The sequence below is a fragment of the Electrona antarctica genome, assembly GCF_951216825.1.
Source record: "Electrona antarctica genome assembly, chromosome: 15".
Taxonomy (NCBI): domain Eukaryota; kingdom Metazoa; phylum Chordata; class Actinopteri; order Myctophiformes; family Myctophidae; genus Electrona; species Electrona antarctica.
This window is the reverse complement of record NC_136796.1, coordinates 23,914,993-23,931,273: the sequence shown is the minus strand read 5'-3', so window position 1 is coordinate 23,931,273 and position 16,281 is coordinate 23,914,993. Positions and strand designations below refer to the sequence as shown.

Here is a 16,281-nt window from a genome sequence, read left to right as displayed (position 1 = left end):
TGCGAGTGAGGGGAAAACAAAACTGTTCTGAGATCAGTGACTCGTCTGCTGACTGCTGCCCCCCACCCCTCCCCCGCAAATCCGTGCGTCTTCGTGGTTAGAACGCATGCGCACAGGCTCGCTTTGCTTACACAACTTGGAAAACCAGTGGAGCTCGTCAGCAAATCTCGCCCGAGGGAGATATTCTTTAAACATTTCTTGAAAAGGCAGAGATACTAAACAATTTCAGGGCAGACTGGGGGTCGTGTATGGATGGATTACATGAGATCATAGTCGTAAAATATCCAAATCAGTAAAACTGAATCTAGAGGACAGAGCATCACGTGATCAGACACGGCCAATCGGAGGGAGTCGTATTAATCCATCTGAAAGTATGGTCTTTGTTGGGAATTGTATCAACTATCTCTTAATATCAACACAGTTTACACTTTATATGATAACTTGCTAGACATTGTGAGGATATCGTGGCGAGCCGTGGATATACGCTGCCTTTTTTGTGGAATTGCCACGTGTGCAACTTTGGACAAATATTGCTTTTTAAAGCCCGGATTGTACTTCGTACTTTGACGGTGCTGCGCGCATTTGGATAGTCAATCTACAAGCTCACAAAGAGTCGCGGATGCTACGCTTTGTGGGCTTGTAGATCGGCTAGCTTCGTGCGCGCAGCACCGCCCGTACGACGGAACATAAGCCAAGGGACTTCTTTTGTCACATGACTCCCCTCCCCCACCCCGTCCATGAATGGGAAAGAAGGCGGACATGTTTGAGAGAAATGTGTTGGTTAAAAAGTATCGAGGTGGAAGACAAGAAGATTAAGATGAAAACTTTCGCAGCATTTTTGGATTTCTTTTTTACAAACCAAGACTTAATTATATGTATTTTATTTATGTTTTTATGTCGTATTGAGATTTTTCTTTCTTCTAGAAACATTTAACTTATTTTCTTTTTAAGTGTAATCCTCTTGCATGTGTTTTCAATGCTTTAAGTTATCGAGTACAATCATAGTTGTTTTTTATTTAAGGATTTATTGCTATTATCCATTATTTATTCGAGTGACATTGTAGGAAACCTGTAACCTTGGTGTGGGGGATGGGTGCCTGTGGTTAGGTAACCATTTTGTCCTGTCGTCGAATCTGTTGAGAGCTTAGGACATGCTTTAAGACTGTTTTTTTTGGTAATTTGCGCGTTTTATTAATTGGGACGAGCATCAGTTCATGGAAATTGGAAAATGTGTTTTACCCCTCTGAATCTTTAGACTTTAAAGGGTGTGGCTTTCTTAATTCATGCTATGTGTTATCAAGGCCTCAATTTGGTCGATTTCACATGTATATTGTATAGCTAGTTTGGATTTTAACTATAGTTGGTGCAGAAGACGTTTTAATTCTAAATACAATTATTGTGAGGTCAGTGAAGTCAAATAGGAGAAAACTGCTGTGTCATTCAGTGGAGGGCAAGTTCCTGTAGTAGTTTATTTTAAGTTTGTGAAGCCTCTATTGTTCAGTTTAGTTTTTTAGCCAGGTGAATGGATGAGTATCGGTGTCTTATCGTCACTCTTCACATTGTTGGGTTTGTTTTAGTGTAGTATTGGTTGTCTGAAACACTAGCAAGGCCTTGATTGTGTAATCACTCAAAAGGGAGGTTTTATTGTGTTTTGGGCGATTGTTTTACATTTTCGTAGTTTAAAAGTGTTTCGTCTGGAGAATCCTGCATTTAAATTGTCGTTGATCACTATAATCGCTTTTAAAGTATGAAATTTGGTATTCATAAGTAGTCACATTGTGCTTTTAAGATGGCGGCTTTGCACCAATTCTGGCAGAGAGAAATGCAGATCCTCTTGTTGAAAGAAGAGTCTGTGGGGGAGGTTTTGGCTTGGGACGGATACGCGTGACTTGGCGGAAGGGCCAATGGGCTTCGCTGTATTTACACTAGAAGCCCGCGTTGGAGTGTCGCACGCCAATGAGAGTCCTTGCTTTGCCCACGTTGACGTAATGTAAGATGATAAGGAGGAGGGCGGCATCCTCCTTGGCGCATTTAGTAGAGCTTTATGTTCAGCGACCAATCAGAAGCGAGATTTCAGCAACACAGGTCGTTGTGGGCCAATTGCGTTGTGAAATCGCCTTGATGGACAGCGATAATGTGCGAATAGGTTGGCCCGAATGGTTGTCGGCGAGACCTCGTTAGCTAGGGGTGTGGTGACTTTGAGCGACGTCGCAAGCGGCGAATAGAAAACTCGTGGGCGTAGACATTCTCCAGTAGACTATCCAATAGAGTGAATGGCAGCTCTATATAACGACGGGTGTAGTCGCATCTTCGCCATTTCACTGAAGCAGTGTGTAGAATTTCGTGGTGGAGGGGACGGGAGAACACGGACCAACAGAGTCGGATCCCGATATACGGTCAATCTAAAAACAGAATCCGGATCCATCCTGATGGATATGGCTCTAAACCCGCCCCTTGACAGGTACCTACCGGTAAAATTGACTCTCGGCTTTCCATCGGAGCGGATATTATTATGATGTTCCTTGCACTTTGGGCCATAAATTGTTATTTTGTGCAACTTCTTGTCTTTGTGGCAATACTTGGGCTTGGAATACAGAACCGCCGACCGGACATTATTTTTCACCACGGAGAGATATATATCGAGTCGCCGCTTGGTCCGAAGCGCTCGCGGGCTGTTTGTGTGATGTTTGGATAGCTGCGACTGTTATCGTTGGCTTCATACCGGCGCCATCTTCGCAGCTCCTCTGCGCTTGGCCCCGCTCTGACTGCCACTGCCTGGTGTGTGTTAGCACGGCTACGTTAGCTAGCATATTAGCTGCTTGCCTGCTTCCCCACAGTGTCCCAGGGTGTTGCAGAAGCCGTTCGGCTGGTTTCTGGGAGGCCGACAGTGTTTATTTTCTGTCGGTGAAAACATGAGGCAAGTAAAGTACACTTCGTTGCAGTTGTTGTGTTGGAGGTCTATTGGTATGTAGTTGTCAAATTACCACAATACAGCAATGTCTGCTGGGTGGAGAGAGCGCAGCATTTCAAGTATCTGGTTTGAGTTTGCAGACCTGCTTTGCAGACCTGTGTTTCTCCTTTTTGTTGATCATAATCAGGGTTGTTATTGTAGCCATGGCTGTGATGATCAAACCCGGTGTCAGTTGTTACTGTGGTGCACGTGTCTTGACTTTTTGGAATGTTGGCATACTTTGTTTGCGTTCCAAGTCTAATGTGACCATGCGTAAAGAATGGCGCTAAACCCGGATACTAAGAATATTGAACAGTGGGTTACATTTCCACCAAGTGTACACGCGCGCCTTTAGAGATTACAAGTTAGGCTTAGCATATTGGAGAGTTTCGGCTTTCGGGCTGTTGCTTGGATACTAGAACTACTGCCCCTTGCTTTGAACTATTCCATTTCATGTAGACCCCCAAACTTGGTAACCAATATTCCTTGGTCATTAATGTTCCATTACCCAATTTTTTTTGTACAGTTTTGTATTTTATTTTAAAATTTGTAGGAATTTCAGTATTATGTTATGTATTTGAATGTTTTTTTTAATAATAAAGTATCATACACTTCCAACGTGTTTCCAAAAGTTGTGTCATTTAAAATGTATATACATCTAATGGCAATGAGTAAACAATGAGTTTTGCTGTAATCTTTAAACAAATATGTACATTTGGTACAATTTTTGTATGCCAACATGGTGTTTAAAATTCAGGAGTTTGAACCACTGTGTGTGTGTGTATATGTATATATATATACATAAACTGTTGGTCCCTAGATCAACTATATAGCACTGATTTTATATTTAGGATACTAGTTTGTGGTAGAGTGACCTGGAGACTGCTTTCAGTAGAAGTCCCTGATACTCCCACAAGGCCCCTTGCCCCCTCTGCACTGTCTGACGCAAGCACTGTAAAATCTGACTCCTACTTGCAGCAACCAGTCCATGATTCCTCGTGGCATTTAAAGGGTTCAGTATAAATAAATGCATTTGTTTAAGGACACTGGTTTGCAAGTCGCCTGCATAGGAAAATCATTACCTCCAGTGTTTGTTTACATCTACACTACTGGATGACCCTGTGATCTACCAGGTACCCAGGGGCAGGGGACTCTGTTTTGTTTCCTCTTATGTCAGTAGGCCAGTGGACCCAGGTTATGGTGAGTTCATAATGTTCTATGGGTTGATGATGGACTGGGCGGTGTGCCCACTCACTTTTTATGACCGTACACATGAATTTATTTATTACGATAAGGACCGGATGCAAATGTTTTTTTCTTGCATATGACAATGTATTTGTTTACATGATACAAGTGAATAGAAATTAAGTATGCCACAGTAGCATAGCAGGACGGTTTTATGGTCCGCATTGGGTTGCAGCGATGGTGTTAAAATGAGTTGGGACAGATGGATCGGATATTATAGAAACGGCTTATTGCTATTCAAAATAGTTTAAAAAACCTATAAAAAGAAAGTAATATGTTAAATTGTTCAAACTACCAGTGTTTGTCCATCCTGTTTGAGCTGGACATTGAAACGTTACAATAGTGTTTTTATGTGCATATAATAGCATTAGATAACACCCCCCCCCCCCACTAACATTTACATTTAAATGTAATGTTAGTGTAAGTGTAGTCAACTAGTCCTCTGTACTGTTAATGATCTGTGGTACATTGAATACAGTTCCTTCCTCCTTGTGTTGGTAGAGGGCAGGGTCCTATCTCCATGGTTACACCAGCCTTCAGGCTTATTAGCTGTTACTAGAGACAGTTAAAAGAGCCAGCAAAGTGGAATTTGTTGCCCCACTGGCACAGGTTTTTTTTAGAGGTGGTGTTAAGGGACAGTGTTGCTGTGGTAACAACCGAATGCACAACAAAGTTAACATACAGTAGGACAACCGTGGTAGTTATCATGTACATTACAAGCTAAGCTACAGGGACAAATGGGGCCATTATTACCACCCGCCTTCAATAGTTGTAGCTATTGCTAAAATAAGTTGGTACAAGCCAAAGCATTAGATAAGACTGTCAACAGGTGCTTAGCTAGTCTGTCTAGTAATATTGACCCCAGAACGTGAGGCTGTAGTTTGTTCTTTCCCCTTGTGTTGTTCAGTCATTGTCAGTATCCACAGTTCCACACACAATCACCCATCAAAAAGGTGGCTGCTTTCAAAAGGGCTTAGTCCCAGCGGGAGTTCAGTGTGTTGGCGTATTAGTACACACGACAAGGCAACCGGAACAACCAGGTCATGATGTTATTATGATGCAACAGGGCAAACTGCTTGTTGCTCCGAGTCGCCGGTGAAGGTTTTCAGGCTGTAGTGCTAGGGCCCTATGCAACCTGGTGTTCTAATTTTGCGATTATTTTACCAGTCATTTGGGTCTTTAGAATAAAGTAGTTGTACCTACAAATGATGGTTGATTACCTGTTGTAGAGGAAAAGCGATGGTTGAAATTGACCAGCATTTGGATGGTGGCTCATGTTACTCCTGTCTCATTTCAGATGAGTATCATGAATGATGTAGCAGGACCGGGAAACATTAGGCATGTCTTAAGCAGTTGGCTAGTAAAGAAGCTTTGTCAGCAGACATATGGACTTAAGATTGTCGGCCAAACTATGTTACGGACATTTCTTCCTGAACGTTCCATTCATTCATGTGTCATGACAGCCGAAACCACACCCACAATCCTTTGGGAAAGCAGGTTCACTGTCTAGGAAGTGTGGGTGGAGTTTCAGCATTTGCCATAGAGATGTGTGTGTATGAGTTTGACAGCGTTCATGCTCAATCCATAGTTTCAGAGTGCTGATTTGGCATCTGTCTGCAATCTCTGCAGCATCATAACTCAGGCTGATGTAGCCTATGTTTTAACTAGGTTATGTTAAGCTACGTGTGCCTTGTATGATAGCATTGGCTTGTGGTGACTTTGGTGAACTGTTTTGGCTAGTTATCCACTGTATCAGGCAGACGGCACTAAATTGAGTCAACTAATTTGTACATATAGAAGAAGCGTGTGACGACATAAGTTATGCGGGAACGCATACTGAGTGGCAAAACAAATATGACCTTGAGCCCATACATCCAAACAGAAAAGTCCTATCTGATTGCATTAAATGAAGTTAAACTCCCTTTGCTGCTCACTTTGACACTGACTTTATGCATGCGCAATTGTGCATACCGGTACCCTCTATACAGATCAGAAAATGATGGTTGACCACATCATTTTGTGATCCTTATGTACAAATTAGTTTACTTAACTGGGATGTTAAGTGTTTTCTGTTTTGTGGTTGTTGATCCAGCTAGTGTACAAAATATTTAATGGCTTGATTATGTTGGAGAAAAGACGTCTGTGTGTAAATCTGACGGTATTATAACTTGCAGGGTGACATAATGTAGTCACATGACATATTTCCATCATGGTCCGTGGGGTGAAGCATAAAATATTTCTGCTGCTAAAAGATATGATGAATCTAAAATAGCCTTTTGCCTTTTTGCAAATGTATTTTTAGTTGAGCGGATGTTTATATTTATAGCTTGAAGAAGAAAAAAAAGCTGGGGTGCCCTGATGGTCACAAAGCAGTATGTTTTTGCACTGCAGCTTGCTGATTTTACACACAAGGTTAATGGATAGTCCCAAGATCAACAAATGATTTTTGCCCTGATATTGCATGACTTTGTCCTCTGCAGTGCAGTACTCAAATATGTATAATAACTCTTTTGTTGCTTCATGGTTTCTATGAACAATAATGCATGAATACAATTCAGTGAATGCACCTTACATAAATATCACACCATTTGTATCATGAATAAGCCCAGTAGGAAACTGCTAAACTTTTACCTATTTAGCAACCAGGGCCAATAGTGGTATCTATATTCGGATCAAGGATACAACCCTAAGGTGCCCCTGACACTAAATGGCAACACTCCTCGTCCTCTCTGTCCTCAGGTCCCTGGTCGGGGTGGAGATGACAGGAGTCACCGCCATGGACCAGGGTTCCGGCGCAGCTGGGAAACGCATCCGCAAACCCTCACTGTTGTATGAGGGATTTGAGAGCTCGGGGTTGCCTCCGCTGGGCCACACTGCCCACACAGGACCCCCCCAGCCTCCGGTGAAGGACCCCAACCGCCAGGCCCGCATGACGAACCAGCTCCAGTTCCTGCAGAAGGCTCTGCTCAAATCGCTATGGAGACACCACTTTGCCTGGCCTTTCCATGAACCTGTAGATGCTACCAAGCTCAGCCTGCCAGTGAGTGTCAATGCTACAAACCCCAAATCAAGGCTATTATATAATAGAATAATTTATTTGTGCGTTCGTCACTTACCTGTACCTGCCCATGGAGTGGCACAGCTCAAGTGAACGAGAAACATAAGTTGAGGCTAACATACCCATACCCATCTCTTAGTCGGTCCAAATTATTTAGGAGAGAAATTGGGTGCATGTGTTTGGTCCGACGTACTAACAGACCAAAACCCAAACCCTAAACCTAACCTCACAGGAAGCCACAGGTTAGTTTTAACCTGCCACGGGTTATGCCTGTCGGGAATGTTGGTATGTCTAACCAATGTATGCACCCCGAGAAATGTAGTTGCATGAAGTACAACAATTAGTTAACTATTAGTTAACAATTAGTTAACATGCATTTTTCTATCATATGTCATTTCATCATATGTATATTGACTGGTTGATGAAAAACGCCAGAACCTCTTCAGTCTTCTTTACTGTCTCCTCCGTGTTCTCTCCACTTTCTCAATAAAGAGAATTAAAGGAAACACATTTCTGTTCCCTTTAGGACTATCATAAGATCATCAAGCAACCTATGGACATGGGAACCATTAAGAAGAGGCTTGAAAATAACTATTACCGCAGCGCCAGTGAGTGCATGCAGGACTTCAATACAATGTTCACCAATTGCTACATTTACAACAAGGTGAGTGTGTTCTCTGTGTGTTCCATGGTCAGTGACTACTAGTAACAGATTGATACTTAATATGCAACAAAAGCAAATTGGCCATATTGCAAAATAGGATGGAATTATTTTCTGTGGCTTTATTAACTACAGGAAATGCAGTTTGTTTGTGTTACTTTAACCGTTTAAAATGTACTTTTTCAGCATATAAAGCTTTTTGTCCAATCTTTCTCTACTGTGTAGCCTACAGATGACATTGTGCTAATGGCCCAGTCACTGGAGAAAGCCTTCTTGCAGAAGGTTGCACAGATGCCCCAAGAGGAACTGGAACTTCCTCCTCCCCCGCCACGAGGCAAACCGGGCAAGCCTGGCAGAAAGGGCCGGGGAGCTGCGGGTGAGAACTACACACATTCTCTCTTTTTTTGAGTGGTGCAACCACTCCCTTACGGAGCTATGTGTGTGGGTGCCTGGCCTGTATATATGTTGATTTCGGGTGTGCCAGTACAGTACAGTACAGTACAGTACAGTACAGTACAGTACAGTAGAGGGTACAGTAGAAGGACCCCCACACGGTAACTCTGTCATTTCTCAACCATTTTGGACGCGGGACGGCTCACCGGAATCGGGCCGGCACCCTGGGTGCGTTCATGTGGGTCTGGAACCCCCCCCCCCGGGACCCCCACACAGAGTTGCACCACTCACTTCACACGTGGTGTGTGATTTTAAGATATCGCCTGCTGTGTTTTCCGCATGTGCGTTCTCGTCATATTGCCAAATCAATGGACACATGCACATGTGGTATGGTCATTGGTCACAGGCATAAATACGCATGCATGGACATGCTTCAAAAGCCTGCACTGTCATTGAATCATGAAACAACTCATGTTGAAATATGTCCTGTCCTCCAGTTTCAGGAGGAGTAACGACGGCACACCAGGTTCCAGCTGTCTCCCAGTCGGCCTATTCACCTCCCACCCCAGAGACCCCTGAGTCGCTCCTCTCCACTCCCCCACAGACACTCTTGTCCAAGAGCCTGCTCTCCCTGCCCACAGCACACAGCACGCCCAATGTAATGGGACTACCGCCCACACAGCCTACAGCCAAGGTAAGACCGATAAGATTAACAATGAGCGTTTGCAACATTTGGTGGGGGGATGCTTGCAAATAATACCAGCATCACACATTTAAGGATGACCTTGGTGTGAGTCAAGCCCAGTAACACTGCCTATATTAGTGCAGGTTTTTTCTTTACCCAAGCAAGTACAGGAACCACAAACCCTTTTATCTTTGTATTTTTCCTCACATGCGAAAGATCTTTTTTCTCGATTTTTGTCCTCATCTCTGCAACCATAGGGCTTCTGTGGTTTACCTCCCTTAAATAAAATAAAATCAAGCCCAAGTGGTGCTGGTGCTTAGTCAGGTTCTCTAGAGATCAGTTCAGCGCTGAGTATTGTGATGAACGGAAGCCCATGTGTCTTATCGATCATTTCATTCATCCTTATATTCTCTGTCCTCTCTTGACAGAAAAAGGGTGTGAAGCGGAAAGCAGACACCACCACCCCCACCACCATGGCCATGCCCATAATGGGCACCATGGGCGTGGGAGGCATCGGCCTCGGGATGGGCGGTGGTCATGATTCCCCGCTCACTCTCACGTCCCTGGGGGTGGACCACAACTCCAGCCTGGGTCTGAGTCAGGCCCTGGGCCTCAACCAGGGCATGGCAATGAGCATGGGCCGAGGAGGTGGTGTAGGGGGAATGATTGGAACCAAAACGGGAGCGGGGGCCCGGAGGGGCGTCAGTGGGCGGCCCATTAAGCCCCCCAAGAAGGACTTGCCAGACTCGATGCTGCCCCAGCCAGTGCGTCGGAGCAAGCTCAGCCCCCAGCTGCGCTATTGTAATGGCGTTCTGAAGGACCTGCTCTCCAAGAAACACGCAGCGTACGCCTGGCCCTTCTACAAGCCTGTCGATGCCTCCACGCTGGGCCTCCATGACTACCACGACATCATCAAACAGCCCATGGATCTCAGCAGCATCAAGGTACGTGTCATGTCGAGGATAGCGCAGCGTAGTGGTAAAGTGTGATCAATTTGCCCCGTTATACTCTCGTCAAGTGCCAAAAAGTACCACAAAGTATAAATTAGGCTTGAGGCATTGTTATTCCATTGGACCATTCCAACTGGAGTAGCCATAGCATTTGAAGTGTTGTAAGCCACATTGCAATCAAGCTGAATCGCATTTCTCTCTTCCCATCTACAGAAGAAGATGGACAGTCGGGAGTACCGTGAGGCTCAGCAGTTCTCTGCCGACATCAGACTAATGTTCTCCAACTGCTACAAGTACAACCCCCCGGACCACGATGTGGTCGCCATGGCCAGAAAACTACAGGTGAGAATTCACTGTACTTCTATTACACCTTGATCTCTTTGCCAACAATCATCACCGTTTTACCAGGTTCAAATGTGTCGGCTTTAGAGAATGATTGTAAATTGCCATTGCAACTCTGTATATAAATATAACAAAATTCTTACGCACGAAGATCAGTATTGGCCCCGTCGCGGGGGAAAAAACGGTGATCGGGATTGGTCCCAAAAAGCCTGATCGCCTCCCCATAGGGAGGCATTACGTGCCATTTTTATAGTCTTTTGTATGACCCGACCGGGGATCAAACCCGACCTCCCACTCTCAGGGCAATCGAGAAATTGGCTTGTGTTCTCCACCTTCCTGAAGCTGCATGTTTCTACACTGTGTTTTTAAGATGTTAAACCCTCTTCCCTCCCCATATCTTTTATAGGACGTGTTTGAGTTCTGCTTCGCGAAGATGCCAGATGAGCCTCGGGCACCTCCCAGCTCCTCTTCTTCCTCATCCTCCTCTTCCTCATCCTCAGAGAGCGATGTCAGCAGTGAGAGCGAGGAGAGCGAGAGCAGCCCGAGCTCCGACAGCGAGGAGGAGAGAGCCAACCGTCTGGCGGAGCTGCAAGAGCAGGTACTGTGCATACGCATAAAACGTCACGTCACAAACACAGAGGAAATGCTTAAAGTTGATTATCGATAATAATGCAACAACTAAAATGAGCTTGAATTATAAGGTCACTAACGTGAGAAGCAACACAAACTGACACCCATCAGGGCCCTATGTGTTTTAGCATATTCAACTGATCTTCTGAGCTGAACATCCCTACTCTTATCAATGTATCTCCAGACGTGGTGTACTAATGTTGTCATCTCTCTCTCACTTCTGCTTTTTCTTCTTTGCCCTTCTCAGTTGAAGGCAGTGCACGAGCAGCTGACAGCCCTCTCTCAGGGCCCCATGGTCAAGCCGAAGAAGAAGAAGGAGAAGAAGGAAAAGAAGAAAAAGAAGAAGCCAGATAAAGAGAAGCATCGGAGAATAGAGGAGGAGACACCGCCGCCACCACCGCCGCCGCCGCCACCCGTCAGACCACCCAAGGCCCCCAAGATGGCCAAGACACCCAAATCCAAGAGCAGCCGCAGCACAGGGCGTTCTGGTGTGACAAGCAAGAAGGGACCCAGCAAGAAGAACAATAAGAGCAAGTGAGTAGTGACCCCATGTGGATGCTGGTGGAATTGCAGGATGATTTGTTTGATTTTGAAGCGTAGCATGTTTTCTAATCCATAACTGAAGAAGAAGCTTGTGCTCCAAACATCAGTGATCACAGATATTTTTGGTGGACTAAAAAGCATCTGTTGCATTGGAGCCCTCAGTGTGGTTACTGTGGTAGTACGTTTTTTTTGTTCTTCCTTATAGGCTACTGTTCACTACCCAGCACCTGCCCAAACTTGGGTTGGGGATGTGGATGTCGTTGCGCTCTTTTCACGTTTCTAATCCATCTCACAACAAATCTTCCGTCGTTCTTCAGGTCCAAAAAGGGCAGCTCCGGTCTGACCATCAACATGCAGCACCAGCGAGGCATGGAGAACTCGCCCAGCAGCCTCCTGCCGCACTACGACTCTGACGAGGAGGAGGAGACGGTGCCCATGTCGTACGATGAGAAGCGCCAGCTGAGCCTGGACATCAACAAGCTGCCGGGGGAGAAGCTGGGCCGCGTCGTCTACATCATCCAGGCGCGGGAGCCGTCGCTGCGTGACACCAACCCTGAGGAGATTGAGATTGACTTTGAGACGCTGAAACCCTCGACACTGCGCGAGCTGGAGCGCTACGTCATGACCTGCCTGAGGAAGAAGCCCCGCAAGCCCTATGGTGAGCCTTGACGCTGTGCATTAATAATAATAATAATAATAATACATTTTATTTATAAGGCGCCTTTCAGGGCACTCAAGGTCGCCGTACAGGTTAAAAACAGTTGATACAAAACACAGTTAAAAGCAAAACATTAGCATTAGCATGTGATGATTTAGGGGTTGGAGCTGATTTTATTTCTCTCTTAACCACATGAATGAAATCGCTGAAATCTATCTGCTATTTTTTAACGTTTTTGAAAACACCTTTAACTAAGTGTGAGAGCTACTGATTTAGAACATTTGTAGAATCAGCCTCAGGTTTTAATGGGTTAATCTGGCAGCACTTTTAATACATTTATTTGACATAAACGAAGGGCTACTCAATAAGTTACGTTTGAAATAGCATTGCTGAATTGCACCACTGGGGCATTCGGTGTAGCCCACCATTCTCTTGCTTGATAACCATGTATCCCAGTTCCTCCATAGTGAGTAAGAAGGGCAGAGCTTTAATGTCTACTATTCTGTGTGTAGCAAGTAAAAAGGGCGGAGCTGGGAAGTCTCGTGAGGAGTTGGCTCTGGAGAAACAACTGGAACTGGAGAGGAGGCTAATTGACGTCAGCGGGCAACTCAACTCTGGCAAGAAGCCTACCAAAACCAAACGTAAGCCCCCCAAAGTCTTCCTTTCAAATACAGTATGGGCTTTAACAATGTCTTAGTTTTAAATGAGTCCTCTGCACTTGACCCACGACCATAGGGAGTCTCGGGTCTGGACTGTAGGGCTGCATGGATGGAGTCGAGATTATTTAGGGAAACAATCTCTTTGAATTCTCATTTTGTGTCTGTGTGTAAATGTCCCCCAGCGGTCTATACTAGGCCCCCTTACCTCCTTTTTTCACCTCTACACCAAAACTCTTCCCTGAAAATATCCCATCTAAAAGTATTTTCGCCAAATGTCATGCAGTTACAGTAAAATAGCTGGTACATGTGTTACAGTAAATAACTGGTACATGTGTTACAGTAAATAACTGGTACATGTGTTACAGTAAATAGCTGGTACATGTGTTACAGTAAATAGCTGGTACATGTGTTACAGTAAATAACTGGTACATGTGTTTTCCCAAGTAGAGAAGCCCCCGGCTATAGAGCCCCACGCCAAGCCGTCACGCCTCAGCGGCAGCAGCTCCTCGTCAGACTCTTCCTCATCGTCCTCGTCCTCCTCGTCCTCCACAAGTGACTCGGACTCCGGCTGAGGGAGACAGACGGAGACAAACAGGAGAGAGACTCCTAGTGAAATGAACAGGTAGTCCTGTCGGAGAAGCATCCCAGAATCACCTTCCTATTTCCCCGCTGAGCGGATTGGACTTGTTAACTTAGTAGTACCTCTGATGACAAAAAAAAGAAAACAACGACCGCCGGGGCGGGACAGACCCCATCACAACCAGGAAGTACTGCCGCCTCACTGGGGCCCGATCAGAAGCATATGGGAGGGCTTATGGATGAGATGATGGCTGGATGACAGATGAAAGACTGCAGTGTCCTGTTGCTCTCTGGAAAAATGGCTTTTGCAGGCGGAGCAAGGGGGGTGATGCATCTCCTGAGGCAGACAGGAGAACAGTGACGCATGCGGCTAGCGGCATGGAGGGACATGGGTGCTAGAGCCAGAATGATCTTATTTCTGGAGATAACTTCCCTTCTTACCGTGACCCCACCCCACGTCCCACCCCCTTCTCTCTTTTCGCTGTATAGATAATTTGTACAGTTCTATGAATATCTATTTTTCTTTTATAAAGAAGCATTTTAAGAAGATGATTTCTCCCCCGATTCTGGGGAAAGGTGAACAGGTGTGGACGGACTTTTTTGTTTTTTCCTTTAAAAAAAATAAAGTGGGTAGAGGGGAGAAGAGATGTGCGTGTGTGAGCGAAAGAGATTTGGCATCTCTGTCTTTAAAGCGAGTGTGTTTGTTTGTGTGTGTGCGCGCATGTATGTGTGTATGCTATGTGTCCGCATGTACGTGCGTGAGTGAGTGCAAGGTTCCATCGCCACAAACAAAGCGCAGCCTTGTGAAGTTCCTCGCCACGGGCGGCGATGTGCACACTGCGTTCACGAAGCACCTTGGTTCAGCAGAAATAACGGTATGCATGCAATACAGAGGAACTGACAGACATCCCTATTGTACACCATCATTAGTCATGTACCTTTACTGAATACCTGTGTACTCGTCCTCTCCTCTCATTGCAAAGGATCGACGCTGTACAGAAACGTGATGTTCTGAACACGTTGGGTTTTTGTTTCTTGGGTGAAATATATTTCTGTTATACATTTCCACCCCCCCATAGTCTCTCTTACCATTTGTCTCTGTAAACGTGTTGCTTTTTCTTCTTGTGACCAATCTGCAAAATAAATTGTGAGAACACGTCTTATCCCCTCACTCGTGCCCAAATAACTTGATTCTTCTGGGGTTTTTTTCTTGACTTTTTTTATACCTTACTTTATGACAAAAGGTTTATATCGGGTCTTAAATTTGGTCATTTAATTCAACCTTCAACAGTTAGGTTTAAGTTTTAAGTGCAGTTTGTTGGGTTGTTTAACAAATTATCCTTCATATATGAATGAACATCATTAGTTTTGCCATTAGTAATGTTTACAATGGCAGATACAACTATTTACAACCTGGCCTTTGATAACTATGGCAGCTTAAAGTTAGTTTTGGAGAATATGAGATGTCTTGTTTAGTAGTACTATGGTATAGTTTTATTTGTGGTGGTGGCAGCCAGAGAAAGCCAGAAAGGGTTGGGAAATTAAACATGAGCCATTGGCTGGCAAATATTTTGTGTTGAGCCCGATTTATACTTTAGTGTACGACCAGAAGTCGCATGCCGAAAATGGCCCATGTACAAGCTCACAACACATGTGATTATGAGCACATAGATTGGCTATTTCCAACATTGTATGAGGAAATATAAATGCATTGATCTCCTCTGCCAGCCACCCTGGCAGGTGAGGTGACCACCCAATCTCCTTTTGCTTTTACAAAGCAATTTCACTGAAAGACATGAAGTGGCTGAAATGTTTGGAGCCATCAGCCAGTTTGGCCAGTGGATTAAAAAGTAAGGTGTCGTGCCCCAAGTAATAACAAATGATGCACTGTTTGTTTTGGAGGTACTACTAAACAATTTTTGTGATTCGTAAGGGTGTGTGTATCTTTATTTTTTATCATTTACCGTTTGAAGTTGAATAATTTGTATTTGTGTGAAATTATATATTATTTATTCAGGAGGAAGTTGTGAGGAGATGAACCTTGTATTTTTTTCTTTACTGAAATGATTTGGAACGTTTGTAATGTCAACGAGTCTACTTTCATGAAATATGTACAGCGTAAGGTAATATGGTCAGGATGCAGGTGTACATATTCTACAGTCTTTCAAATTTGAAGCACGTTTTCTTTTCTTACGGTGTCTTTTAGTCAAGATTTGCTTTCTACAGCTATGATTGTTTTCCTCTCTTGTTCTTTCTAAGATGAAAGTACTCCAGATCTGTCAGTCTTTTTTCTCTCAAGTTTGTCAGAATTTTAATGCCTCCGTACTTGACTCCACCATTATCTGAACACATGTACATAATAAACAGAAAAATGTTGATCTTTTTCACTGGCTGTGTGATTGATTCTTTTTTTGGTGCGGTTAGGTGTTCTGATTTTACTTATTACATACAGTATACTGTATGTTGTCATTAGCTTATTAAACTTATTAAAATGTGTAGACTATGCAGGAGATTAAATTATTTTTTTCATTTTACTTTGCCTTACAAAAGGATGTAAGAAAAAAGTACACCCTTTTGACTTGAGAAAATAATGCAAACGTCAAACCCTTCATTTAAAAGTGTCCTGAGGCGCCATCTTGTGGTAAGTTAAATACTGCATGACTGCCATCGAGATTATTTAAGACAGAAGTTCTCATATGAGATGATGCAGCCGTTACTACTACGTAAAACACTTAAATAGCTTTTCATCCAGTCATTGTACAGAAATCTGTCAAATATTACAAATTACTCTAATATGCATGAAAGTTTAATGGTGAGATGATATCAATAAATTCCATTTTAATGTAATGTACATAACTGCATATATATATATATATATATAAATAAATAAATCAAACATTGCTGTAATTTTGCCCATTTTGACTACCG

General features: G+C 43.9%; 1 protein-coding gene across 1 annotated transcript; it reads left to right on the top strand.

Moving 5' to 3' along the window:
- Window positions 1-214: 214 nt before the first annotated feature.
- brd2a (bromodomain containing 2a) lies at window positions 215-15,740 on the top strand. The gene is made up of 12 exons (XM_079522824.1): window positions 215-2,461; window positions 6,935-7,235; window positions 7,780-7,917; window positions 8,140-8,290; window positions 8,805-9,001; window positions 9,421-9,936; window positions 10,156-10,284; window positions 10,691-10,882; window positions 11,162-11,448; window positions 11,775-12,115; window positions 12,628-12,756; window positions 13,222-15,740. The coding sequence occupies exons 1-12, from the start codon at window positions 2,274-2,276 to the stop codon at window positions 13,344-13,346; spliced, it is 2,694 nt and encodes an 897-aa protein (XP_079378950.1). The 5' UTR covers window positions 215-2,273; the 3' UTR covers window positions 13,347-15,740.
- The last annotated feature ends 541 nt before the right edge of the window (window positions 15,741-16,281 follow it).

What these genes read in the sequence shown, in the direction of transcription:
- brd2a (XM_079522824.1), top strand. Translation starts at nt 2,274, where the DNA reads ATGGCAGCTCTATATAACGACGGGTGTAGTCGCATCTTCGCCATTTCA. An exon ending in ATTGCTACATTTACAACAAG is followed by an intron (nt 7,918 to 8,139) that starts GTGAGTGTGTTC and finishes TCTACTGTGTAG; the next exon opens with CCTACAGATGACATTGTGCT. An exon ending in TGGATCTCAGCAGCATCAAG is followed by an intron (nt 9,937 to 10,155) that starts GTACGTGTCATG and finishes TCCCATCTACAG; the next exon opens with AAGAAGATGGACAGTCGGGA.